Genomic DNA, 27990 nt, shown 5'->3' with positions numbered 1-27990 from the left:
TCCAGGCCTTGGGAGAAGGCAGGTGCCAGGTATAAATATTTATTTCTTAACAAGCTGGTGCTGGGAAAAGAAGCCAAGCTGGGCTGTGAAGCCACATTTAGCCCTGACCTGAATCTTTGCCACCTGGACTCCTGCCTGGTGGGAAGGAATGAGGAGGCAGTGGTTCTGTGAGTGGCCCCAAAGAATAAGAAGGGTATACGGAATGCCAGGCCTGGCCGCTGCTGGGAGCCTCTTCCCTGCCACTTGCTTCCTGCCTCGCTTCTGCTGAACCAAGGCTTCCCACCCTTGGCCAAGGTGGGAATCATCTCTGAGCTGGTGGCAGGGCCTGAAGGTTAATCACAAAGAGATGCACTCTTTGTCCTAACAAGGTCATCTGCACACCCACGCGTTTAACCACAGGACAAAGGCACCGTGTGAAATGCAAAAAAAAAAAAAAAAAGCTTTGGCACTCAGCAGCAGCAGCAGCAGCAGCAGCACCGTAGGCAGGCACTTAGCAGCTTGCTCAGCCTCAGGGAACTAGAAAGAACCCCTACAGTCAGTCTGCCACCAGAAGGGCCAGCTTTCTGGGTCCAGCCGCCATGGCCACCCCAGCAATCCCTGGGGTCTGAGAACTGGAGGGGAGAAGTAGGGCAAGGTCACGGCCACTCTGGAAACAGAGCCAGGAATGCTGTGCGGTATAGGAAACACAAAAGCAATCTCAACAATAATGACAGTTAACCTTAATGAACTAGCAACATGTCAAGCCCTGTGCTCAGTGGTTCCTATGCATTGTCCTACTGAATCTTCACAGTAGGCTGATGAGGTACCTGCTATCATTACCCCCGTTTTACAGATATGGAAACTAAGGCTTCTAGCAATTAAGCAACTTGACCTTGGTCACATAGTAAATGGCAGGAACTAGGCACTAGGAACTCAGCTAGGAACTGAGCCCTGCCTGCCTGAGAATGAGTCAGACACCTTTCTATCCCACAGCTACCCTGCCTCTTGGTGACCCAGTGTCAGACACAAATTTCTAACCACAGATTCTATTACAGTATTTACCCTACTCCATCCTCAGACCCACAGCCTCCACCTGGATGGAGCCTTTTAGTTTACCTGTTCCCAAAGTGTGGCCTCCAGACCAGCAGAACCAGCGTTGTCAGAAATGCAGATTCTGGGGCACCCGGGTGGCTCAGGAGGTTAAGTGTCCGCCTTCGTCTCAGATCATGATCCTGGGGTAGGGCCCACATTGGGCTCCCTGCTTAATGGGGAACCTACTTCTCCCTCTGCTTCTGTTCTCTCTCTTACTCACTGGGTCTCAAATAAACATCTTTTTAAAAAAGGAATGCAGATTCTCAGGCCCAACCCCCACTTCACCCTCCAGACATACTGAGTCTGAACCCGGGGTGGGGGCGGGGGGAAGGGCAGAAATCTGGGTTTGAACTGGCCCTGCAGGTGACGCTGGTGCAGGTCGAAGTTTGAGAGCCATCTTGCAGGTAAATATTTCAAACTTACCATGTGCCCTTCCTGCCCTCTCTCCAGCAGCCCTCATTCTCTCTTGGCCCCAAACCTGGCACACTTGCCTGCACTTTGTCTGCAGCTGCCTCATCACTCACCGACCTTTCTGGATCCAGCTCAAAGCCGATCTCTTACAAGAAGCGTTCCCTGATCGATAATGATTATGCCTCATGTTTATATAGCATTTTTATCTTTTGGAGACCTTTCACATGTGTTGTCTGATTTCATCTTCTCAACAACCCTGCCAGGAAGCAGGGGGAATATGATTCCCCTTTAACACAGGAGGAGATGCAGCCAAAGGGAATGAAGAACCTGCACAAAAATAAAGAGCCACACAGAGGCAGAGCCTGAACTGGGCCCAGGCTAATATCCCTACACCAGTGGCTCTCCAGGTGGGGTTCCTGGGTCAACATCAGCCTCTCTTGAAAAAGAAAACCATATCTGGGGGCATCACAATGCCAGATTTCAGGTTGTACTACAAAGCTGTGGTCATCAAGACAGTGTGGTACTGGCACAAAAACAGACACATAGATCAATGGAACAGAATAGAGAACCCAGGAGTAGACCCTGAACTTTATGGTCAACTAATATTCGATAAAGGAGGAAAGACTATCCACTGGAAGAAAGACAGTCTCTTCAATAAATGAGAACTTGTTAGAAATGCAAACTCTCAGGCCCCACGCCAGAGCTTCCAAATCAGAAGCCCTGGGGATGAGACCCAGCATCTACAGTTTCAGAGGCTTACCAGGGGTGATTCTGATGGAGGCTGAAGGGGGATTCCCCTGCCCTGGGGAGCCTCTTCCTGGGCTCATCTCTATAACCGTCTCACTATCCCAGAGCGACTGTAGTCAAGGCCACCTGCAAATGTCTGCAACTGTAACACATCTATGTTTGTCAAGTTTTATTATCCCCTTACATTGAAGAAAGGAACTAGGTATAATGGAATTTTATAAACATCCTAATTTCTAGCAGAGTGCCTTTCAGTTCATTTGGGCTTAATTGCCCATTTGTTGATGGGATTGCTAACAGCTGGTAGGGTCAGGCATGGGTACAGTGATGGCGCACTTTCTCCTTTGGCCCCATTCATTCAGTCTTTATCTGATCATTCCACACACATATGCTGAGCTCCTGAGACAAGCAGGCACCCCTCAGAGCTCTCTCCGGCTCCACCCCCGTCACGAAGCCGTGTTGTGAAACAGAGCATCTCAAACTTCATTTTGCACAGAGATCATGTGAGGGGGTCTTGTGAAAATGCAGCTTTGATGCAGCAAGTCTGGCGGAGGGGACGGGGGTTGGGAAGTCCCTGAGAGTGTCTATTTCTAAACTGCGCCCAGAGGACACTAATGCTGCAGGGCCAGGGTCCACTGGGTAACAAGATTCAGAAAACGTAGGCTCCCAGGATGGATGGAGCCTCAGAAAACCAAAACACACGGGGCTTAGACATCTTTAGGAGGGAATACCTTGTCTCCTTCTTCTCCAGCCTCAGCCCCTGACACGCCCTGCCTTGCATTTTATATCCCGGCAACACTGAACAAACTGCTTGTGGTTCCTCTGCATACATCATTCTCTGTATGACCTCTGCCTGAAAAGTTCTTGCTTCTACACTTCACCTAGCTGAGACTCCTTTCTCTTCTCGGGAAAGAAAACCTTTCCCGAACCACCCCTAGTTCAGTGCTCTTCCTCTGGGAGCCCCTCTTCTGTATACCAGGAAATGCTGTACATGTTCTCTCCCTTTTTAAAAACATTTTAATTCCAGGGATGCCCGGTGGCTCAGTTGTTGAGCATCTGCCTTTGGCTCAGGTCATGATCCCAGGGTCCTAGGATCAAGTCCCGCATCAGGTTCCCTGCAAGGAGCCTGCTTCTCCCTCTGCCTATGTCTCTGCCCCTCTCTCTGTGTCTCTCCTGAATACATCTTTTAAAACATTTTAATTCCAGTTTAATTAACATTTTTAAATATTTTATTTCCAACATATACAAGTTAACTTATATACTGTCTTAATCATATATATAATTGTACTATTGTTAACATGTCTGCATCCCCTCCAGGAGACCAAGAGCTTCTTCGTTGGCCTCACCCACCAGTCAGTCAGACCCCAGTAGATCCTAGCTTCCCCCCAAAGAAAATGTCCCCACGGATGGGATAAAGCCAGTGATTGGTTAGGTGGGATGGGGGTTTCTGCTTATGGAGCCACCGGGGAGAAATAGAGGCGAGCCAAGAGAACCGAGGGCCAAGAGAGGGTGATGGAGCACCCTTTGGTTGCGTGGAACTCAGCTGCTTTTCTCAGGTTGTTTTGTGTTTCTGACTTGCCTTTAAACAAGACTAGAAGCCACTGAAGAATGAAGACATTGTCTTAGGGACATTCATAGCAGAGCACGTTGCATGTAGTTGGAGCTCAAGAAATATCTACTCTCTGATTAATTGGAGGGGAATGATGAGAAGGATGAGAGGAAAGCTGGAAAACTGTTCAAATGTAGAAATCAGGTGGGTCTCTTGGGGGAAAGGAAGCATCCATTGAAGAAATGACACAGGTCTAATAACAGACAGAAAAGAACCATTCATCAGCAGGATTTCGGACTAGAGCAGGCAATGACTATAGCAACAAGAAGCTGGTGCCCAAGGCTTCTCCTGGATGCAAAGGAAAAAGATATTTGAGTGTTATAAAGGCAGAAACAATATGCTATTTCTTTCTGGTAATGTGGGAAAACAGAGGGAGGGAATGGAAGGAGGACCCCTTCCTATCCAAGCCTCCTGTGCCACCAAAATAGTGAAATGAGGGAACCCAGGGTGGGAGTTGGGGAGGGAGAGGACTCCAGAATTTGCTTGTCATCTTGGCTGGAGTGAGCTTGAATGGGAAAGAGAGAGAGAGAGAGAGAGAGAGAGACTGAGAATAATGGGAATTGGTAGATCAATCAATCAGCAAATATTTATTGAGCAGCTACCCTGGCTGGCAGCTGGAGAGAGCTCAGCTGGAGAGAGGCACATTAGAAAATTGTCTATAAAAAGGTGGTTGTGGGGGAGAGGGAGGATGTGTTCTTTGGAACAGGATAGAAGAAGCAGGGCTGCTTTGTTGTAGGACGCCAGGGTGGGGGGGGGAGCGTGTTGTGCATTCTGTAGCCTCTGGGAATAGTACTTCGGGAGTTGGGCAGCACACAGCCTGCAAGACCATGCACACCTGACCCAGGGAAAAGCACCTGACTCATGAGAGACCTATGGTCCTACACGGGGAGGGGGAGAGCCACTTTCTGGGGAAAGACATCACGATGAGCACAGATGGGCCTGCTCACCCAACCCTCCTTCCCTTCCTCCTCAGGGCTCCGGACGCTACTCTATCTATATCGCCAATTATGCCTACGGTAACGTGGGCCCTGATGCCCTCATTGAAATGGACCCCGAGGCCAGTGACCTCTCCCAGGGCATTCTGGCGCTCAGAGATGTGGCTGCTGAGGCTGGGGTCAGCAAATACACAGGTAGGCAGAGTGACACGGGGTGGCAGGCTGGGGTGCTGTGAGTTGGAAGGGTGGGAGTGGGGGGCAATGCCTGGGGCTGCAAGGCTGAGTCTAGTTCATCAGAGACCATAGGACAGGGTGGGCTTGTGTCCCTGGGAAGGGGAGGATGAAGGCTTTATTCCATCCTACCACCCACAGGAGGCTCCTCCAACACTGCCTCTCCAAGGGTTGGCGAATATCTAGCAGGTGAGGGCTTTGGGGGACCCGTGGAGGACGTGGGACATAGAATGAGAACACCGTAACATCATCCTCTCCCTGGAACCTCTTGCCGCAGTCCCTGCTATAACCCAAATGATGGGTGAACAGGTTCTATAGGAGAAAACTGACAAATCATAAAGGCCAAGATTTAAAGCATTCTTTATTGCCAAACAGCAGATGAAATTATTTACTTATACATAAGCGGCCAGAAATGGAGTGCTAAATCCCTAAGCTTCAGCTGGGTCCCGTCTCGGATAACTGAGCTCAAAGAATTGTGTTCTTGTTCCAAAACCTCTCCATCCCTTTTTTTTGAAGCCATGCTCCCCCCACATCTCCCTGGATGGGGGACCTATTGTCAGAGTCTCTGACAGGGAGATCTTTCTAGGGAAGGCTGTTTTTCTAATTCTAGCACGGCTGCTGACTAAACTCTGATAATCTGCCAATAGACTGCTGATGGCAGAGCAATCCAGTTCCTGTTTTGGGTGCCAAAAATCAGGAAGCCAGAGCTGTACACAACAATGTCTCACGTGAACTTCGGCCTCCCTCACCCTGATCCTGTAATTTGGGCATAGAAATCCTCTTACTGGTTGGCCTTCCCAGTATATCCATTCCAACTTGCACTACATACAGACTTCCAGAGTGGCAGCCCGCCCAAATCCAAATCCTGGGGCTGGAAGGATACCTGGTGGGGGGTCATTTGGGCCATTACCCTGCCTCCGTACACCTGGGTGGTAGCACACTCTCAAAGCCTTACCTGGAAAGGGTTGTCACAGCCTCTCCTGAGTTTATGATGCCTTTCTCTAGCCAACTTTCCACCTCAGTGAAATGGGGAGATTGATGTTGACCTGTCTGACAAAGTTTGTGGGAACAAATGGCTAGACAGTAAAATAGTTTGCACAGCTCCAGCCCATCAAAATGCTGGAGAGCGCCACACGTGAACATGCAGCCTCTCTCGCTGAGTGTCAGTAATAAACCATGCTTTCCTGGGAAAAGGAATAAACATCCAGGAGCTTCAGCCTAGATTTGTACAATTTTTCTGAATAGTTCCCAGTTCTGTGCATTGGGCTGGCTTGGCAATTAAGTACCTTGATCTACAGGAGAAGGAGAGTGGGCCGGGGAGATGAAGCACTTGAAAATGATGAGCTGGGGGGAGGCAAGGTCTAGGAGAGAGGCTTATCCACTGAATAAAAGAATGCTAGAGGTTGCGACTGGGTTTGAGCATGAAGGGGACATTGTTCACACTGGCTGGGCTGGCGGAAGGGCTGGCAGGAACTGAGGAAGGGGCAGGAGGGGGCCAAGAGGAGACAGTTGAGGAGGACGAATGGGGACGGGAGCAGTAGCCAACTGTGCCAGGCTGTGCTGGAAGCACCGGGCCACTCAAGGAAGGGAAAGCAGCTTCTGTGGAGCATGCAGGCAGGCCGGGGCAGCTGGCGTGCCCAGAGGACACCTTAGAGCAGCTTTGCAGACTTCCAAAAGCCATTTGGCTGACAAGAACCCATTTGGCCCACCAAGTTACTATTGTGTCTGCCTGCCTTCCCCCAGCCCACCCTTTCCTTGTCTGCCAAACCCCTCAGCTCTACCCTCAGCCCCCATTGTCATTTCGTTAATGACACGTGGACATCTGGCTGGGAAACTAACCCAGAGCACCACCCCACCCCTGAGCCCCAGGGACGGACCCCAAATGTAAGGGCCACCCCTGGAGTCCTGCCTGATTGCTGAGTCTCTGGCCCTTGGCCAGTGCTCAGCTCCAGGCTGGTGCCCTGGGGCTTGGGCAGAGGGAAGGAAGCAGGCAGTGATGAGCGGGGCCCTGAGCAGGCCAGGAGGGAAGCAAGCCAGGGCCAGATATGCAGTCAGGGAGCCGCGAGTCCCCAGAGCCAACAACACCCATCTGCTGGACAGACCTTGAAGAACCTCTTGTTTTACAAAAGAACAAACTGAGGTCCAGAGAGGAGAAGGGACTTGCCCAAGGTCACCCAGAAGATTTGTAGAGAAACTAGCACTCAGAGCCCTGACCCCCCAAGCTTAAATTGCCACAACCCTCTGACCTTTCTGATGACCTCCAGCTTGAGAATCCTGCTCCAGCCTGCAAAACAGGACACGCTGGTGAAGGAGGAAGGCCCTGCACCTGCTGGGACACCGCCCCAGGGATTGGCACTTGGGGGCTTGATTTTGACCCCCTCCCCCCAGTGTCTGTGGCTCAAGCAGCTGGCCAGCCCGGGCTGTGCGGGGGCAGCAGGGGCAGCAGCGGACCGGCCGCTGTCCCGCGGGGGAGGGGAGGCCTCTCCAGATGGGAGCTCGTCCGAGGGCGGCCGCCGCTCCGCTAGGTCACAGTGCCATCTAGCGTCCAGCCGGCCCACTCTCGGGGGACTCGAGGGCTGCTGGCCGACAGAGGGGCGGCCGAGTTGAGCGGAGGGAAGCCCACTGCCCCGCGCTTCCTGGTCCAAGGACATTCCGAAGCCCCCACTTTCCCAGATGCCTGAAGCGCCCCGGAGCCGGCGCAGGGAATCCTGAGAATTAATCGTCCGTGTGGCAGAGGGGACCTGGCTTGGAGCCCAGGGAGGGCGACGGCAAGGACCAGAGGTCTGCGCTGAGCTGTGTAGCCCTGAGTGACCTTGGGCGCGTCCCCCAGCCTCTCTGAGCACTTCGAGCCGGCCACCGAACTACTGTCTGCAGAGCTGCTGAGAGGACACATCTCGGGCCACAGTGCTGGGTACGGATCCTGCCTCCCCGCGGGTCCTGTCCAGGCAGCGAGCGGCAGTTTATTAACCTCTGTAGGCTGCAGTTTTCTCACCTGCAGTGGGGCATGAGAATGAAAGGAGCCAAAGGACAGACCCTCGGAATGCAGCAGATAGCGACACCTCCTGGTCTGAGGTGCCCAGGGGGACGCCAGGGCTGTCTGCTGGGCATGTGGGTGCTGGGTGCAAGGAGCGCCATGCTAGACACGGGAGGCAGCGCATAGCAAGCCTGCCCGGCCCCTGCCCTGGACGCATTCTCCGTGTGTCTCCCAGCCTGCCCTCCAGGCCGGGTACAGTCATGGGCATCTTCATGCCCTCTCCCCTGGAATCCGTTGGTCTTCTCTCTTCACCCTGCCTCCCCACCCCTGCCAGCCTCTACCCCCTTCCCAGGAGGTCTGCATTTCAGCCTCACCCTTTGAGGGAGCATCTGTCTGGGCTGCAAGGCGGTGATTAAAGAATCCTTACAAGAAATTTGGAAAGAAAATGAAGGTGGATTTATGATATGGGGTGGGGATTTTTGCTGTTGGCTGGGAGCAGTGTAGAACAAAGCGGAGGGCAGATCTGATTTATAGGAAGTCATTATTGGAGAAGAAGGAGATGCCTAAAGCCCAGCTGAGGCCTTCTGGCGGCTCCCCATCAGCCGACTCCAGAGAGGTGACCATGGGTAGCAGAGTGGGGGCCACGGGGCCTCCCAGGTTGGCAGACGGGCACTCTCCTGCAGCAGGAGCACAGTGGGATCTGACAAGCAGAGCTGGAGTGACAGGCCCAGGACCCTCAGGGAGTGCAGCCACAGACCTGCCAGGGATACCCAATGCCCCAGGATACGTGAGGTGTCAATGCATTGGATGGTTGACGAAAAGGGACATCTTTTTGCTTTTGTTTTTCAAAACAAACATGAATACTCATATAATAGAAATGTGATCTTGGTGCACAGTTTCTTGGCTAAAATAAGAGATTTTAAAGGCAGTGGCTGGCCACTCTGGGCCTAATCAGGGGGCTAGCTTTCTCTCCTGCCAAGGGGGAGCTTGTGTAGAAATGTATGAGAACACGCTGTGGGGATAGCACAGGCTCTAGGGTCACTCAGATGTGGGTTTGAACTGCCATTTGCTGCCTGCTGGCTGCAGTTGTACCTCTGTGCCCCTCGATTTCCTCACCTGAAAAACTGCAGTGGGATGAGACACAGATGACACCCTGGACACGGGACTGGAGAGCAGAGCTGGTCCTGCCACCCCTTTCCCCACCCTCCAGAAACAACTTCTTTTTCAACTCGGCCGTTCTCTCGCCCACTTCCGTCTCAGTGTCCTGGGGAGTGGTAGGGGGGGCGGGGGGCAGCTGCAAGGATTGAGGCAGGAGCCAAAAGCCTGTGTCTAATACCCTCTGCCCCCCACCCGGTACCTGGACAGCTCACAGAGGGCTCGTGGGTAGCAGCACTGACACTATATCATTCTATGTTTGAATTTTCAGGAAATTCAGGATGAAAGACCCTGTTACCATCCAGCCCTGACCCTCACTCCCTCTTCTCCAACACACACACACACACACACACACACACACACACACACACACTGCCCATTCCTCCACCCCTAATGTTTTCCAGCACCTTTGCTACTCTTCTACAATTTCTTGGATGCTCTTGGCAGTCTGCAGGCCTTGGCAGCCACGAGAATTGTATTTCTATTGAGGTCTCAGTAGATTAATCCCACAGGTCCAGATTCTTGGGCTAACGAGCCTCACAAAGCCTCCACTGGTGTGAACTCCAGATTGGGCCCCAGGAATCTACTCCCAGCCATGCTTGTCCCAAGTTTCAGCCTGGAGGATGCCCTGGAAGAGTGGGAAGGAGCCCTGGAGATCTCATTCCCCTCCCCAGTTTATGGGGAGGGAGACCAGAGCCTGAAGAGCACACAGCTCAAGTTCCTGGAGCTGGAGCAGGTGAAGAGGCCAAGTAAGGACCTAGAGGCTTTTCTGTAGCATGGCAAATGCCCCCTGCCTCCTTGTGCCTGGGTCCATAGCAGCATGCCCCACTTATTCCACCCAGCCTCTCTTTCCCATTGTCACTCCGCCACCCCAGTACCACCTAGCTACAATCTGATAAATGGAATGCCAATACCTAAACTGGAGTCTGTATCACCAGAGTGCAGGATTTCAGAGGTTGAAGGGTGCAGTTCTTGAGGTAAAAGCGGTGGCTCCACGGGGCTCAGGACCAATGAGCAGATAATCACAGGGAGTACCAGAATGCTGCTGGAGGAAGAAGGGCGGTGGGAGGCCTTTTCCCCATGACTCCACCTCTCCCACCCAGCTTAATGGGCAGAGTAAGAAGCCTTCAGGAGGGGTTGGGCAGGGAGCAGCGTTTGCACCCAACAGCAGCATAAAGATGCCTTAGTATCTAGAAAGTGCTGGGGAAATCAGGGGATTTTATTCACCTAGCAGGTGGGAAATGGTCCCAGCTAATGACTATGTGGCACCTGACATTTTCCAAGGTACCTTCTGAAGACCTGCACACTTAATATTTATGACAGCCCTGAGAAAAAGCTGTTGTTATTATCAGTCTCGAGTTATAGGTGAGAAAACAGATGCCTAGAGAGGTTCAGTGATGTGCCCAAGGTCACATACAAACTTTCTGATCCCTACTCTTCTTTCCCACCAGCAGAGCTGTCTCTCTAGCCCCAGCTGGGGAGCTGCATGTCCCCAAGAGAACGTGCCCACCTCAATACAAAAGAAGTAATTGGTGTAAAGTAGAACTTCACTCCTTATTTGAACATGGTTCTCCAAGGCTAAAATAAAGATGTTCCTAACTGCCCCTTGGGCGGCCTCATAAGGCATGTGCTAAACCTCAGGAGGGAGAAAAGTTGGCCGAGGAGAGAAGTCTGAGTAGAAGGCACTAAATCAGGAACCTCTGTCATGGACCATGCAGAGAATGGAAGTATCAGACTACACTTAGGATGGGTGGATGGATTTTATAGATTTGAAGAAGACTTAGATGATCCACCTGGGAGTAGAGTTTCCTCTGCAGCACGGCTAGGGCCTCAGACACCTGGCCACCCCTGCTTCATGCCCTAGTTAGGCTCTCCATCCTAAGGCTGCCGGGGCTGGTGCCCAAGAGGCTGGCTCCCTGACTGTCGACTCACCTGCTCCCCAACTGTGCAGCGAACTTGCCAAGAAGGAGTTGTGGGTAACGTCTCTGTTATGGTCCAGTTGCCATGGCAATAAATTGTCACTAATTAGTAGTGTGGTTACCATGGCAATTTTCTAATAATTACAGGTTACAAATGGTACAAGGCTTCAACCCAACCCAATTAGTTAATTAGAAAGATTTAGAAATTTGTCCAAGAGGGAAATAACCTGCTTTGTAGAAAATGAAGAGAATGTGTCACAGCTTGAGAGCCAGAGGCAGAGCGGAAATTGGAGGACACTAGAGTGGGAAGGAAGGATGGAATTGTTTGGTGGCAAGTCCCAGAGCCGCACCTGGAATTTCCAGGGGCCTAGGCAAGGCCCAGGTTTTCTCACTGAAGCCTGTTCCTGGGCTGGAATCTGGCAGGATGGGGGCAGGGACAGCTGCCAGCAGCCACTCTGCTGCTCCTCTTTGAATGGGTAGACGTGGTGCCCAGGTTACAGCCCAGCAGCCCTCCATGCTGGCCTTAGGAGAGGCATTAGAAAGCCTCCCCGCCCCACACTCTGGCTCTCCTAATGAAAAACGCATGCCACGTCTTAGATGATGCTCCCCAGGAGCACTGTGGATTTAGTGACTCCATTTTCATGAGGCGTGGGCTCTCCTTGAGAGCTAATTAGATTACCTGGGAGGAATATGGGAGGCACAGGACTCAGAATGTGTTAATTTGGAGCTCAACCATGAGAGCAAAGAGAGTAACAATGCCATTGGGCCCATCCCCTCCTCCTGGCCCCCAATACCTGACCTGGTAGGCAGGCTGTATTGCACAGGTGTGAGAATGGCCTCATGGTTTTCTCCAGGGACCTCTGTAGGAGGACAGGAGGAGTCTGGGGACCAAGAAACCTCTATCTCACATTAGCACATTTTATGGAAACCTCTTCCCAGAGCCAGGCAGGCAGGCAGGCAGGCAGGATGCACGGGGAGTGGCCCAACATCACTCAGGTCTGCCTGAATGCTCGTTTATTTAACAAATAACCAAACAGTAAGTTCTTCTGAGTTCTCTGAAGACTATTCTTATTTCCTGACTAGCCCGCTAGAGCTGCACATTTCAAACTTTCCTGTGCACATAACCATCCAGGGGTCCTGCTAGAATGCAGGTCCCGGCGGGAAAGGACCAGAAATTCTGCCTTTCTGCGGAGGCGGCACCCTTCCAGCGGGTCCAGGGACCTGACTCTGAAGAGCGAGGATTCACAAAGCCCTTTCACGTGTCTCACCTCAGGTGATCTTCATAAAAATCCTAAAATAGAAAAGGCAAGTCATGTTACCCACATTACACAGATGAAGAAACTGAGGCTCAAAGGGTGACATAAATTGCCCAAGGTCACACAGCTTGTGCAAAGCCTCGCTGGAACGAGAATCCATGTCCTGGTCCTGGTCAGGCTGCCTTCTGCCCAGTATTTCCAGTGTTTGGGGATGTGGCTTCCAGGGCTTGATTTGAAATCCAGTAGTTGGGGCTATTTGTTCAAGATGTCTTAAGATTGGACTTCTTGACACAGGTAGCTCAAATTTGATCTTGGAGACGTCAGACCCTAATGTATAGCTGGCTTGATTTCTTTCTGTTTTAAAAAAGTATGCAGTTACTAGATTTTTTCCTTTCCAACTACAGAAGCTGTTCTGTTGCAACAAGCCAAACAACACAAAGAGGTTCCCAAAAAAGGCCAACCACCATCTCTCCTTCCCTCCCTAAATCCCACCCCATCTGGTAGCCAGGGTTAACAACTCAGGGTGTGGCCTTTCCCGCTTTCCCCCAAATTCAAGAACAAGCCTGCACAAACATGTCCAGAAACATATATCATGTGTTTACCTTTTTTTAAAAAATGAATCTAAGATGCCACAATACCACTACTTGTTCATTCATATGTCACGGGCGCTCCCCCAAGTCAGTGCATATGCAGTCTTTTCAGCGGCTGCAGAATGGTCCATTGTAGGGATGCACCATAATCCATTCAACCAGTCGCTGTTGATGGACATGCAGATTGCTCCCAGTTGTTGACTACATCAAACAAAGTCAAGAAAGTATGCGGTAGCTTTAGCTGGAACCCACTCCTCTATGTTCATAGACCAGGAGTGCACCTAGTGTCCTGACTGCCATACATAGGACTCAGGGTGGGGGTGGGGGTTGTCAGGAAAATCTGTGACTTGATCAAAATGTGGTGGGTAGATTTGGGCTAGGGTTTTTTTTTTTTTAATTCAGTTTGCCAACATGTAGTCTAACACTCAGTGCTCATCACGTCATGTGCCCAGTTACCCCATCCCCTTGCCCACCTCCCCTTCTGCAATCCTTTGTTTGTTTCCCAGAGTTAGGGTCTCTCATGGTTTGTCTTCCTCTCTGATTTCCCTCCATTCAGTTTCCCCTCCTTCCCTTATGGTCCCTTTCATTATTTCTCATATTCCACATATGTGTGAAACCATATGATAATTGTCTCTCTGATTGATTTATTTCACTCAGCATAATAATCTCCAGTTCCAACCAGATCGATGTAAATGGTAGACATTCATCCTTTCTGATGGCTGAGTAATATTCCATTATATATATATGTACAATCACATCTTCTTTATCCATTCATCTGTTAAAGGACATCTTGGCTCCTTTGGGCTAGGGGATTATTGTAAATCAGCCTCCAAAGGGAAGGGAAGGATCTGTATGTGGCCTCTGTGTTCCATAGGCCATGGGATTGTTGCTTTGCTTGGGCACAAAGTGACTGTCTTGCCCTTCACTTTCCTCATCATTGGTGTGATCATCCTCTGCATAAGTTTACAGGTCTGTGAGCCCAGATCTGGGCCCAGAGAAGCATCCAGATGTTAGAATCTCCCCCTACCCTCAAAGCTCTTCTGAAGCATCTTCATAGCAGCTTCTTGAAGGCATTGGAGGCACCCCTGTCCTCCTCGCAGGCCTGAGGCTTTGCTTCTACCACTTACTGTGGGTTGATGTCCTCTCCTAGGGGGCCGAGGTGTCAGCGTGGGCCCCATCCTCAGCAGCAGCGCCTCAGACATCTTCTGTGACAACGAGAATGGGCCCAACTTCCTCTTCCACAACCAGGGTGATGGTACCTTCGTGGATGCTGCTGCCAGTGCTGGTGAGTGCGGCCGCTGCCCTGCCCCCTCCAGCATGGCCTCCCCCGGACCTTAGGGAGAATGGGACAAGTAATCATGAGCACCATACAGGGAAACATTGCTTGTCACCTTCAATTCCACATCCCCCAAGGCTCAAGCCACAGGGAATGTTTGCTGCTAGGGATAGGAGGAGCCTGGAACTCCTGGCCACTATCCATTTTTCAGCAACTAAAATTGGCCCATATTCCTCTGAGTCTTGCTTGCGTCCTCAGCATTAATTTTCCCTCCAAGATGCCTCTTTCCAGTTCCCCTCCCCACATGCACTGTAACCATGGTATTCAATCCAGTAACCATTTATTGAGCCCCTGCGAAGTGCCAGGTGGTGCTAAGAGTTGAGGATACTGACCCAAATAAGATTATATCACTCTGCCCCACCCCACACATGTATGCACACAGGCATGGACACTCTAGAGGGGAAAACAGATGAGTAAACAAACAGCTGGAGTAAGAAGACTAAAATCCACACAAAATAGTATGTCAGGCTCCCAGCCCTGCGCCCCTTCCTCCCTTTGTGCTCATCCCTCATCCGCCTCAGGGCCTTTGCACCTGCCATTCTCTCTACTGAAAATGCCTTTTCCCTTCTCTATCTGCAAAAATCCTATCTATCCTTCAACACTCAGTTCTTTGAAGCCTTTTCTGTCTCCCTCTGTGTTACCTGGCAGAGATTTGCACTCCCTCCTCTGCACTCACACTGCTCTTGCATGTACTTCTCGGCCAAGCTTCTACGTTGCTAAAATAATCTATGTCTACAAGGGCTGGGCACTGTACTGTTCATTCTTGACACAACACTTAGCACACAGTGGTCACCCAGTAAATTTTGCTGAAAGGCAAAAGGGACACTTTTTAAAGTTTGTGGATGTGATCAGCGTGGCCTTCAAGCACTTCTCCCTACCCACTTCCTCCCCACCCTGCCAGTGAAAGGATTGATTTCACCCCTTTCTGGACAGCTTAGGGATGAGCTCAAGCTTCCAGAGGAAGAGGTGAGAGGGGACTAGACACGTAGATCAAAAGTCCTACAAGCTGCAGGTAGTGCTGACAGCTAGCATCAAATCCCTGAGCAGATGCCAATCCATTCTCTGTGACTGACAAGTCCCTAATCCTGCAACTCTCTGCTCAGGAGTTCCCATTCTGAACCACCCCTCCACTGGTCAACTCCCCCTTGCCTTTCCCTCTTCTCCTTGTAGGCAAAGCTAGAGCTAGAGGCAGCAGCTCCCCTGGCCTGTCTTCCTACCTGGCATGCACACACACACACCCCATCATGCTATATACTCTGGCAGCAAATTTTCTCATTGCTGAAAAATCATAAAATGAAAGGGAGGTGGTGGTGGAAAAAACCTAGAGGATTTGATAAGGTGTTAAAGAGATGGGAGCAGAGGTGAGCGAACAAGTTGGAGTGGGAGAAGGTATCTGGCGGGAGGAGAGAGGAAAGGTGCTAGGCCCGTAATTGAAAGTCAGAATGATTGCAGGGGTTTAACAAGACATGTCAAGAGGGCATTCATCACCCAAACAGATGCTGCTGTGAAATGCAGCCTGGTACCGATTATTCCCGTGAAAGGGAACCAGCTCCTTGTCAAGGTGCCTCGTAGATAGGAGAGAAATGGGCCAACACAGAAGGCCACCGACATTAGGGCTGGGGAGTTTTGTAGAGAATTAATGGGGTATTAATCCTAGAGGTTCGAGGCTGCCCCCGCTCCTTGGCAAAGCCTCTTCCTCAAGCCTAGGGCTCATTGCATCTTCTCCCCACACCTCCCACCCATTGTCTAGATCCTCCCCTCCCCCAACAGGATCTCAGCCTCCAATGTTCACAGAGGGCCCCACCTCCACCTTCCCCTGGCTCCCATTCCCAGGAGCAATGTGGTCCCCTGGATTCTGTGATCCCCCCTCCATTATATTGTCCTATTGCCCACCATCTCCGAAGGCCTTATGACCAATAGCAGTTTGTCCTCCGAAACAGTCAGCATGGGTATTGAGAACCAGCAGCATCAACCACCTCTCAGCTCCATGCTTGGCTTGAGGGAACATATCTGCCTTGCGCAGCCAGGAGGTCAGGCCATCCCTCTGGGCAAAGCCACACCCTGTCCTCCCCCAGGAGCAGCTCAGTGGGCACTGGCAGATGCAGAGACAGTGAAAGCAGATGACGCTAGACACACAGGTTTCTCTTCCCCGAGCTCCCAAGGCATGCTGTGGGTTTCTGTGTTATGCTGTGGCATTTCCTCTGCTGTCACCAACGTCCCCAGGTGCCTTCTGTCAAATTATTTATGTATCTTCATTCATTCAGTATTTACTGAAAACTACCAGGCCACACAGATGCTGCTTGAACACAGGTAAATAAGAAGACAGCTCCTGACCTCATAGAATGTAAGGTATGGTGGGGAAACTGGACACTAACCAAATAAACTGGAAAGGAACATAATTGCATCTGTGATCAGCACAGTGGAAGGAAAGAATGAGAGGCTGTCAGGACAAATAACAAAGTCGTTGGGAGGAACTATTTTCATGGGAGTGGTCAGGGAAGGCTTCCCTGAGGAGGTTACATAGTAGCTTAGAGCAAAAGAAAAACAAGGAGCCAGGTAGCCAAGAGCCAAGGGAAGAGCATTCCAGGAGCAGAGACAAGCTTGAGCAAAGGCCTAGAAGCCAGAAAGAGCAGGGCTCATTTGAGGAATGACAGGAACACAGGTAGCCAGAGCTTATGAGGAAGGGGTACTAGGTAAGACTAGATAAGGTGGCTTTGTACTCGGGGCGCCTGGGTGGCTCAGCAGTTGACCAGCTACGTTCGGCTCAGGGCATGATCCCGAGGTCCTTGGATCGAGTCCCACATCGGGCTCCCTGCATGGAGCCTGCTTCTCCCTCTGCCTCTGTCTCTGCCTCTCTGTGTGTGTCTCTCATAAATAAATAGATACAATCTTTAAAAAAACAAAAATGATGGCCTAGTACTCCCCAGGCAGGAATTTGAATTTGACCCAATAGTACTGGGGAGCCATGGAGATATATATACTCTATATACACTATATACCCCACTGACAGTTTTGGGGTGGCTGGAGAGGCCTTTGTCCTCCAGAATTACCATGTCTCCTTCCCCTTCCTAAGCTACCCCAAAACAGAGTGAAAACTGTGTCCTTGCTGGGCAGATGCAGCTGAAGACAGGTGTGGTTCCCTTTGCGACCACATGGCTGTCCCACCTCCTGCCCCCATGGAGAAATTCTGAGCTGACAGCTGCAGCTTGAGACAAAGCTGCTCCAGGATGGCAGGGTCAGCTGGAGGGTCATCCTCCCTGTCACCTTCAAAGGAGCTCCAGCAAAGTGAGTGTTTGTAGAGCCTGCAGGGGGCACTGCCCTGAGGGAACCTGCCTTTCCTCCCCAGGTGTGGACGACCCCCACCAGCACGGGCGAGGTGTTGCCCTAGCCGACTTCAACCGTGACGGCAAAGTGGACATCGTCTATGGCAACTGGAATGGCCCCCACCGGCTCTATCTGCAGATGAGTGCCCATGGGAAGGTCCGCTTCCGGGTAAGAAGGGCCCTCTCCCTCCTTCTGCCACCCAGCTCTGTGACTGGCCCTGGCATATCCTGGGGATGCAGCCTGCCTCCCACCAGGGAGGGGCTGAGAAGGGGCTTGCAGCTCTGCAGAGCCTGGAGGCAGGACAGCCACAATGAAGGTAACATCTGGGGGAAGATGGTGGACTCCAGCCTGGGCTTCCATCTCTAGTGCTCAGGGCAGAAAGGGCCAGACAAATGAGGGACAGCAGCTTCCCATGGAGGGGGAAGAGCAAGGCAATGAAGGCTCTGGGAGGTAGACTTCATTCCTGGACTGACAGCATTTTTCCAGGGGGTTCCTGGAAAACCTGATCTTTTCAAGTTTAACTTTACGCTAAGGGTCTGTGAAGAGAGGACTGGGAGAGATTGAGGCTACAGAGCTCCCAACAGTTGCCCCCTATGGACAAATGGCAGGTGGTGGACAAGATGACCTCAAAACCCTTATGTGTCCTGTCCCTGAGCTGTCAATAGACTGCAAGGCAAGAATTCTTCAAAGGGGCTGTTTGGTGACAGGAATAGAGGTACCACCACCACCCCCGTGATGAGCTAGAGTTTGGAGCTTTTTCAGGGAGCTCTCATAGGATGGTTGATACTGATCTCAGGGAGTCTGAGTGGTTCTGGAGGTACCTAGGTCTTGCCAAAATCCCCTGCAGTAGTGAGAATTTGCCTGATGCCTGATGACCCAGTGGAGTCTCTGGGAACTTTCTGTCTGGGTCACCACCACCAGCTCTCTTCCTTCTGGGACGCCAGCCTGGGGATGCTCAGGCCCAGCTGCTCCCTCCCTGGAGACCCAGGCTCTCTGGTTGAAAAGGAGGCATGCCCTAAACTAAAGCAGTTGATTCTGGGATCCTGGATTATTTTCACCTTTATTCAGCTTTTTGTTATTTTAAGATTTATTTATTTTAGAGAGAGAGAGCACACACAGTGGGGAGGAGGGGCAGAGGGAGAGAATACTCAAGCAGACTCCCCACTGAGGTGGAACTGGACGTGGAGCTCAATGTGGGGCTCAACCCCACAACCCATAAGATCACAACCTAAGCCAAAGCCAAGAGTTGAACACTCAACTGACTGAGCCACCCAGGCACCCCCAGCTTTTTGTTCTAACCCAGGTTCTAACCAGGGGTGATTTTCTCTCCAGGACATTTGACAGTGTCTGGGGACATTCTCGATTGTCATGAATGGGATTAGGGTGCTGCTGACACCTAGTGGCTTCTAGTGGGTAGAGGCCAGAGATGTTGCTGAAAGTCCTATAATGCACAGGACAGACCCCTAGCAAAGAATGATCCAGGCCCAAACATCGGTGTGCTGTGGTTGAGGAACACTGCCAAGCCTTCTGGTGGCCCCTCCCCAGAGCTCACAGGAGCAATAATAATGATAACAGACTCCCCATTTATCAGGTGCCTTCCATGTGCCAGGAACTGTGCTAAGCGCTTTACATACATTATCTTAGAAGCCCGGGTGTCCAGTGGGGCAACCCCAAGGGGGCTATGTAGGTTTCCATTTTTATAGGATCAATAGAATAATAATGAGCTAGAGATCCTGAGGTCTTTCTCTCCAGCTCTTAAGGCCCTGCTCAGCCTATACTGGCCAACTGGCCATCCTCTTAATCAGCCTCATTACTGCCCTGATGGGGATAACCTCCCTCCTGGCCTCCCCAGAACAGGCAGCTTGCCAGCTGTCCCAGGCAGGCTCATTCCTGCAGCTGATGGAGGGGGTGCCTGCAGTAAGAGGCCAAGGAGCTGGGCCAGGCCAGGGGGCGGAGGGGCCCTCCCAGAAACACTGACTGTCCCTTCCCAGCCCTTTCCATATGGGCCCTGAGATTTAGACAGGCTGTCAGAATCTTTAAGAGATAAAGCCATCCATAATATATATTCTTATAAACAAAAGGCTGCTCTCCACACCTCTTCTTCTATTTCAAGGGAGGTCCCCACAGCTGAGACTCTTTGCCAGGTCCCCCTTTGAGGTCCAAGTTGGGTTCTCCTGGGCCTAGGGTCTCCCCGTGAACCATGGACAGGTGTATCTGATACTGCAAACCCCCAAAGCAAGGGTCAAAAAAATCAAAATACTTCCAAGAAGAAACATAACAGCAAAAACACAGCTAAAAACCACCTCTGCTGCCTTCCACAAGACTGAGAGTGTGAGCAGGGCCAGGGCAGATTGCCAGGGATCTATTTCATGCCCACTGCCTGCCAAGCATTTTACATGCAGTCCTCACAGCCTGGGCCACTATTCCTAGCCCCAGGTTACTGATGAAGAAAGTGAGACCAGAGAGGCTAATAACTTGCCTAAGATCACACAGCTAAGTCAGCAGAGAAGCCTGGATTCAAATACACAGCCCTTTCCAGTGCCCCCCACACAGACCTGCTTCTGACTCTCTGAAAAGGGGGAAGGACATAGCATCTTGAGTCTGAAGCCCTGGCTACTGCCCCATCATTAGCTATAACCATGGGTGACTCCCCTCCTTCCCCCAGGACATGATCACCTCACTTGTAAAATGGGAATGCTAATGTCTGCCCTGCCTCAAGTGCCTGATGGGAGGGCTACATATGACCCTGACCAGTAAAGCACCTGGCTGTTGCCTGGTGTGAATTGGGACCATCCCTCTCACCTCTTTGTCCTCCTACAAGCAGCCCGAGGTCTGTGTGGTCCTGAGTGCAGCCACAGCAGGTCCCTTCCAGGGGAGGTGAGAGAGGAGGTGTTAGGTCGACCATCTCTTCTCTTGGATTGCATACACACACACAGTGTGGGGAGTCGACCTCCCTCACCCCACACACACACCTCTGTCTGCTGACCTGCACCCTCTCCCCCTGCACCCCAGGACATCGCCTCGCCCAAGTTCTCCATGCCATCCCCTGTCCGCACAGTCATTGCCGCCGACTTTGACAATGACCAGGAGCTGGAGATCTTCTTCAACAACTTTGCCCACCGCAGCTCCTCAGCCAACCGCCTCTTCCGGTAGGTGCTTCAGCCTGGCCAGTAGCCTCCCACCCTCGCCAGCTGGGAGCTGGGGAGGAAGGTGTAGAACTCAGAGGAGAGCTCCCAGGGCTGAGATGCAGGAAGGTCCCCTGATGAAGGAACAGAAAGGAGGGAAGGAGGGATTGAATGAGAGGCTGTGAAATGGAGGGCAGATCCTGGGCAGGAAGCCGGCCTCCCGCTGTTGGGGGGGAAATGGGCAGAGGGACATGGCCCAAAGTGTGCCCAGAAGCCACACTCTATAGGAGATAAATCCACACTACCATAAAAAGGAGTTACAGAGTCAAATTTGTTTCGGTGCCCATAGAGTAAGCAAAGACAGGCAGGTTTACTGTCTGCAGGACTTCTCAGAGCCTTTAACATGACCATGAGTGTTTTTACTTTCTGAAAGGTGGCTGGAGTATTCTAAATAGGTTTGACCACAGGACACCTCTTTCAAAGATTTTCCTCTTGGGACTGGTGCTCTGCAAAACATCCCTTGGGAAATGCTGGATGCGATGATTAATGGTAGATAAGGAAAAGAGTGACAGAATGGAAGGGATCTGCAAGCATCTGCATCTGGGGAGGAAAGGTTGGATGTTGGAAGGCAATACTTCTCTAAGAGGGGCCCGGGGACCACTGGCATCAGAATCACCCGAAGTGCTTAAAGTACAGAATCCCAGGGCCCACCCAGATCTCCTAAATCAGAATCTCCAGGAGTGAGGCCCAGGATTCTCTATTTGCATCAGGTGATTCTTATCACACGAAAGTTTGAGAACTGCCGTTGGAGAACCTCAGGACCCATGTGGCCTGAGACAGCCCTGTTCCTGGCCTAAAACATGCTACTGGGGCTCAGGAGCGGGTGGGGAGAGGAGGCAGGTGGGGTACGGGCCTTGGCTTCAGGAAATAGGCTCCATCACCTGTTCGGCTCCCCAAGGCCCCCACCCTGAACCCCAGGGGGGCCCCAACTATTAATAAAAGGCAAGAGCTGTGACTAAGCATGTTTTAAAATATAATTATTAACAAAGCATCAATCCTGACTGGATGTAATCACCCCCCGAAGGCACTAGATTTACTAATTAGGTGCCTTGCAAAAAGCTTATTCACAACTTCCAGATTAATTGCGGAAGATCAATTGCTCGTTAACAGAGACACTGCTTTCCTTCTCTGGCTAATAAAGTGTCACTCGCCAGGGCCCCTGAGCATGAGGGAGTCTAGTGCTCTCATAACTGTGGCCCGAGAACCCAGGCACCACCCGTGTCCGCCTGCCCATGGGGCTCTATCACATGGCCCAGACCCCCTCTGGCCACCCCAAGGAAGGGCCGACCCAGGGCTGCCATGGACCAGGACAGGGTCACCACAGAGTGGCCCCACGGGTTAGCATGTTTACCTCCAGGCAGCAGCAGTGGACGCCACTACTGAGGTACATGGCCGTGCTCCAGGTCCCGGTGGCAGATGGCTGGGTCCTGAGCACACAGCCGAGAGTGAGGGGCTACAGCTGGAGCCACCACTCAGCTGGCAACTCTAGAAGTTCGGCCCCAACTTGTCTCTGTCACTGAATGGAACACGGCAGGCTTCTTGTAGGAGATACTGGGGACTCAAAGCCGCAGTGTGCTTGAGCCTGCAGTCTTTCAATGAAGAGTAGGGTAACCAGGGGACTCATCACCCAAACCAGATGCTTAGTGAGAGTGAGGGGTCCTGTAAATGATGGCGGGACAGCCGGCATACAGGGTCGCTCCCAGGCCAGCCAGGATACGCAGGGTCACACCACTGACACATTGACACATGCCTCTGATCTGTTCTCGCCTCTTACCCCCTCTGCCGCTATCTGTCGACTCTGAAGGGGCTTCCTGCACCTGCCTTCCGTAGGTGTCACCCACCCCTGCCCCCCTGTAGTCCTGCAGCCAGCTGTTGAAAATGGAAATCAGGCTGTAGCCCTCTTCCTCTTGAAACCTTTTGGAAGCTCCCCACTGCCCTCTCTCGGACGCATCCTGGCTGTGTCCTAGCCTCCAGACACTTTCCACTTCCCCATTTGTGGCTGAGCTCTAGACGCCACCAGCTTTGCTCAGCTCTGGACCGTACCAGGTTGGACCCTCAGAATGCCCGCCCCCTCTGCCTCTTCCTCCCTCTTGGTCCGAGTGACCATACTCACTCATCCTTCTGGTCTCAGCTTAGTTGAGCCTTCCTCCAGGAAGCCTGGGCGAGCTTGCCCAGCTCTGCCCTCTCCAGCCCCTCTCCCTGTGGTCCTTCAGCACTCTGCAGGAGATTCTCTGTCATCAGGGACCCTAAACTCCATCCTCCCTGATGCACATCGTGGCCGCAGGGCCCCGCGCAGTGGACGGCACACAGAGGTCACTGCAGGTGAATTTGTTCAGCCAATACATAGACGCAGGGCAACTTTATCCTTAGGAATCCTTAACTGCATTGTCACCTGAGCCCAGGGATGTCTTTGCCCAACTGTGGAAGAATCTGTGGGACACAGGTGGTCGAAGGGACTGTGGTTGTTGGCAGGCTGAGGTATACAGACCTCTAGCAGGGATGCACATGCCCCAGGGCAACAGGCACGCTGTCCTCTGCCCGACTACACCCATGGATATGCAGCACAGATGCCTCAGGCGGACAGAGGGACAGAGGGCTCTCCCAGGGCCAGGGCCGCTGCTTAGCTCTGCAGACACCCTGCAGTTCAGCCTGCACTCTACCCTCCCGGCACCACAGGCTCCAGCTCAGGGGACCCCTGCCAGCTCCTGAAATCACTGGCCACATCTCAGCTCTCTGGTGACTCTCTGTGACCTCAGCAGACAAAAGCCACCTGCAGTGTTGATGGGAGAGCGATCAGATCCCTCCCCACCCTCCGTCTCCCCCAGCATATCTCCACACAGCCAGGCCGTGAGAATCTAATGAGTGAGAAAAATCGGAGGAAAGCTCACCACCATCATCAGCATTCAGCTCAGCGTGGAGAAAGAGCAGGACATTTGCAGTGGGCTTTTTCTGAAGCAAATATTACCTTGGTTCAGAGTTTAAAATAGACAGAGCCCCTGCAGCCCAAAGGGACCCCTTTCTTCCCTTTTTGCTGCTGAACTTCATCCACGCATCCCACGGGCATGTGCTTGGAGCTTCCTGCGAGCCGCGCACTGTGTTAGGTGCCGTGGGAAATGCAAGAATGAGTAACACGTGAGTAACACGTGGTCCCGGCCTGCCACAAACGAGCTCACAGTCTAACTGGGGAGATAAGATGCATTCGTCCGAGCTTTAACGCAAGGCAGAAAGTGATAAAGGCTGAGCAGGAAGGCACTGCTTCCAGCACGATGATCAGGGAGGACTCGGAGGAGGTGGCCTTTGAGTGGTTTGAATCCCGGGCACATCCAGAACTCAGAAACCCAGGGCCACTTGAAGGAAAGCGAAGGTCATTTGAAGGTAGCTGCGTCCCTGCCTCTTCTCCATCCATCAACTGCCCTTCCCCCGGCTGTCTATAATTCATCCATTAGAGAAAGAAAAATCAATATTTACCAACGTAAATTAAAACCCAAGAAGGGAACAGGCAGGGTGTAGGCAGGCTCTGGAAGCAGAGAGTGGCTCCGTAGGCGCCCGGGTGGTGGCCGATGCAGTGGGGCCTGGGGATGCTCAGGCCACAGAGACTGGAACGAGTGGTTCTCTGCATCCAGGGGGCCCATAGGGGCCTCGCCAGCATGTCACTCATCCGACAACGACTGTCTCCTCTCCTGCAGTGTCATCCGCAGAGAACATGGAGACCCCCTCATCGAGGAGCTCAACCCTGGTGATGCCTTGGAGCCTGAGGGCCGGGGCACAGGTGAGGACACCTGAAGGCTCAGGCCTGCACTCCTCTGGCTCAGCTCTGTCCATGCATAGGATGAGGGCAAGAGGGATGGGGCAGCCAGTCCCACAGCGCGGGACCCCTCCTTCCCCGCCATTCTGAAGACTGACACCCTAAGGCAGGGGTGAGAATCTGGGAGTGCCAGGCTGGAAGTAAAGGAGGCAATGGTCCCTTCTTCCAGGTTCAGGGCTGGGGGCGGGACTCTGGAAATCCGTGGGCAGTAGCTTCTCTGGTGCCAGGTGGGGATTGAAAAGAGAGGCTGGGGGGTGTTCTGCACTCTGACCCTTCCCCTCTTGGCATTCAGCCTGGTGTCCAAGAAAGAGCCCTGGATCAGGAGTCCCAAGCCCCCATCCTGCCATTGCCTCATTTGTGATCTTGGAAGGGTTGCTTCAGCTTCTGAGTCTTGTTCTACACACCCACAGAAGGGATCATTACATTTGCCCTCCTCACCTCTCTGTGTTGTAGTGAGGACCGAAAGGAGACCATGAATGTGCAAACATGACATATTGACAAAACTGCAAATACAAACGGCATGTGTAATATATCAGAAAGGAGTCCTCATGGTCTGAATGATTTACACCCACTCTGTCCATGCAAAAGTCCAGGGAAAGGAAAGGGAGCCCCCCTTCCTGACTTCCTGCCATGAACCAGCTCTGGGAAAGCAGAGGAGATGGGCTTCCCCCTTGTCTTCCTGCCCCAGCACTGTGCTCTCTGCCTCCCACCCCAGGGCACAGGTGCCAGGACATGGCCCTGGTTGGGAGCCCCTCTTCCTCTTGGGTCTCCTGGCTGATGGCCAGAGTGAAATCCGCGTTGTTGCAGGGGGTGTGGTGACAGACTTCGATGGAGACGGGATGCTGGACCTCATCTTGTCCCACGGGGAGTCCATGGCTCAGCCGCTGTCCGTCTTCCGGGGGAACCAGGTGTGCACAGACACCCCAGCCCCATGTGCTCCCCTGGATCTAAAATGGATGGAGGGCGGAGGTACCTGGGATGCTTGCTTGTCCAGCATGGTGGGAAATAGAAACCCAGGAAATAAATCACAGTCACACAGTAAACCTCCAGGAAGGGCTGCTCCTGGGAGAAGCCCTTTGCCCCTCTGCCTTCCACTGGCACTTCTGCTCCAAAAACTGTTTTTCCTTTGTCTTTTGTTGACTTTTCCTTCATGTTTCCGGTGCCTCTCTTCCCAAATGTCAGCCAGTCTGTCTGCCCTGTTCACCTTCCTCCTCTCTTCCCTCTGCCCCTCTCTACCTCTCTCCCTGCTCCCCCTGCCCACCCCCCCATAGTCACCTGCCTTCCCCCATCCCTGCTCCCCCTGCCCATCCCCCATATTCACCTGCCTTCTTCCCTCCCTGCAGGGCTTCAGCAATAACTGGCTGCGCGTGGTGCCTCGGACCCAGTTTGGGGCCTTCGCCAGGGGAGCTAAAGTCGTGCTCTACACCAAGAGGAGTGGGGCCCACCTGAGGATCATTGACGGGGGTTCGGGCTACCTGTGTGAGATGGAGCCTGTGGCACACTTTGGCTTAGGTGAGTCAGGGCTGAGGGCGGGGCAGGCAATGAGCTGTTGTGCCCAGACAGTGGGTTCCTGTAAACGCAACCAGAAGCCTGCTCACTAACAGAGGACTGCCAGGTGCATGGTACTTCCAGATCCCGTGACAGCCTTGGCAGACACAGCCATACAGGCAACCCCACTCTGAAATGAGCCTGAGCTCCAAAGGGTGGTTTCCTTGCCTGTGCCTCACAGGGGCCCCCAACTGTGGTCCTCTGTTGAATTCATTCACCTTGGGGTCCGGGTATTTAATCCTCATGTCCAAAACTGAGGCCTTGTTCAAACACTGGCCTGAACCAGATTTGTCCAAATCAACTGTTTTCCTGGCCTCTTGGAGCCAGCTTGGTGATTAAAGCCTCAGCAAACCGCTGGTGCCTTCCCTTAGCTAGAAGGCTTAGAGAAGCCTCGCATTCTGCGAGGGAGGGTGATCACCTGCAAGGGGGTGAAAATTGGTTCCTGTCTAGGAGAGGGGAAGCAAGAAAACCCTACTCTGTTTATGTGTATAAAGGGACAGATATACAGACCGCCCATAAACAGCTATCCGGTATATCTGTGGTATGCATGAACTATCACTACACACCTATCAGAACAGCTTAAAAAAAATAGTGATAACAACACATGCCAGCGAGGATGCGGAGAAATTCACTCTCCCATGCGTTGACAGTGGGAATGTGACATGGTACAGCAACTCTGCAAAATAGTTTGGTGGTTTCTTTAAAAAGAAAAAAAGCCAAACACACAGCTACTATAAGACCCAGCAGGGATCCCTGGGTGGCGCAGCGGTTTGGTGCCTGCCTTTGGCCCAGGGCGCGATCCTGGAGACCCGGGATCGAATCCCACATCGGGCTCCCGGTGCATGGAGCCTGCTTCTCCCTCTGCCTATGTCTCTGCCTCTCTCTCTCTCTGTGACTATCATAAATAAATAAAAATTAAAAAAAAAAAGACCCAACAATTGCACTCCAAGGTATTTGTCCCAGATGAATGAAAACGTAGTTTTAATTAAAATGAAACTTATGTTTTCATAAAATCTATACAAGATCACTCATGATAGCTTTACCAGCAGTTACCCAGACTGGAAACACCCGGGATGTAATAGGTTACTGGTTCAACAAACCATTGTCCTCCACCCCATGGAATATTACTCAGCAATAAAAAGGAGTGAACTGTTGATACACATAGCAACTTGAATAGCTCTCAAGGGCATTATGGGGAATCGGGGGGAGGCCAATCTCATAAAGTCACATACCGTTGATTCCATTTATGTAATATTCTTAAAATGATAAAATTACAGAGACAGAAAATAGAGATGTGGTTGCCAGGGATGGATATGACCATAAGTCCTCAGAGAGGACTCTGGGGTCATGAAGCAGTCCTGTTTCTGGATTGTGATGGTTGCACAAATCCACCTGTGTGATAAAATGACATAAAACTATACACACGCGCACATGCATGTATGCGCACATACACGTAGGCACGGTACCAATGTCAATTTCCTGGTTCCGGTATCATGCTAAAGTGGCGTCAGCTCTAACCATTGAGGGAAACTGGATGAAAGGTACACAGAGCCTTTCTGTATGATCTTTGCAACTTCCTGTGAATCTAGGATTATTTCAACATCAAACTTTTTTTGTTTTGTTTTGTTTTTTAAAGATTACTTATTTATTGATTCATGAGAGACACAAAGAGAGAAGCAGAGACATAGGCAGAGGGAGAAGCAGACTCCCTGCGGGAAGCCTGATACAGGACTCGATCCCAGAACCCCAGGATCATGACCCAAGCCGAAGACAGGCAGTCAATCACTGAGCCACCCAGCTGCCCCAACATCAAACATTTTTAAAGAAACGCATTGGGGAGGAAATTAGGAAGGAGAAATGTCTGAAAAGCCTTCTTGAGAGGAGGGGCAATCCTGGA

General features: G+C 51.9%; 1 protein-coding gene across 3 annotated transcripts in view; it reads left to right on the top strand.

Moving 5' to 3' along the window:
- The window catches only part of CRTAC1 (cartilage acidic protein 1), a 162635-nt gene that overhangs the window by 95563 nt on the left and 39082 nt on the right, over positions 1 to 27990 (top strand). For all 3 annotated transcript variants that reach the window (XM_055346144.1, XM_055346142.1, XM_055346143.1), the window contains exons 5-11: positions 4809 to 4965; positions 14046 to 14180; positions 17578 to 17723; positions 20568 to 20704; positions 24427 to 24509; positions 25353 to 25453; positions 25889 to 26057. In XM_055346144.1, the coding sequence (XP_055202119.1) occupies positions 4809 to 4965; positions 14046 to 14180; positions 17578 to 17723; positions 20568 to 20704; positions 24427 to 24509; positions 25353 to 25453; positions 25889 to 26057 (928 nt within the window). The remainder of the gene's footprint in view (positions 1 to 4808; positions 4966 to 14045; positions 14181 to 17577; positions 17724 to 20567; positions 20705 to 24426; positions 24510 to 25352; positions 25454 to 25888; positions 26058 to 27990) is intronic.

Source organism: Nyctereutes procyonoides, unplaced genomic scaffold, assembly GCF_905146905.1.
Source record: "Nyctereutes procyonoides isolate TBG_1078 unplaced genomic scaffold, NYPRO_anot_genome, whole genome shotgun sequence".
Classification (NCBI taxonomy): Eukaryota; Metazoa; Chordata; class Mammalia; order Carnivora; family Canidae; genus Nyctereutes; species Nyctereutes procyonoides.
Note: the sequence above shows the minus strand (reverse complement) of the source record. Positions and strands in the feature narration are given on the sequence as shown.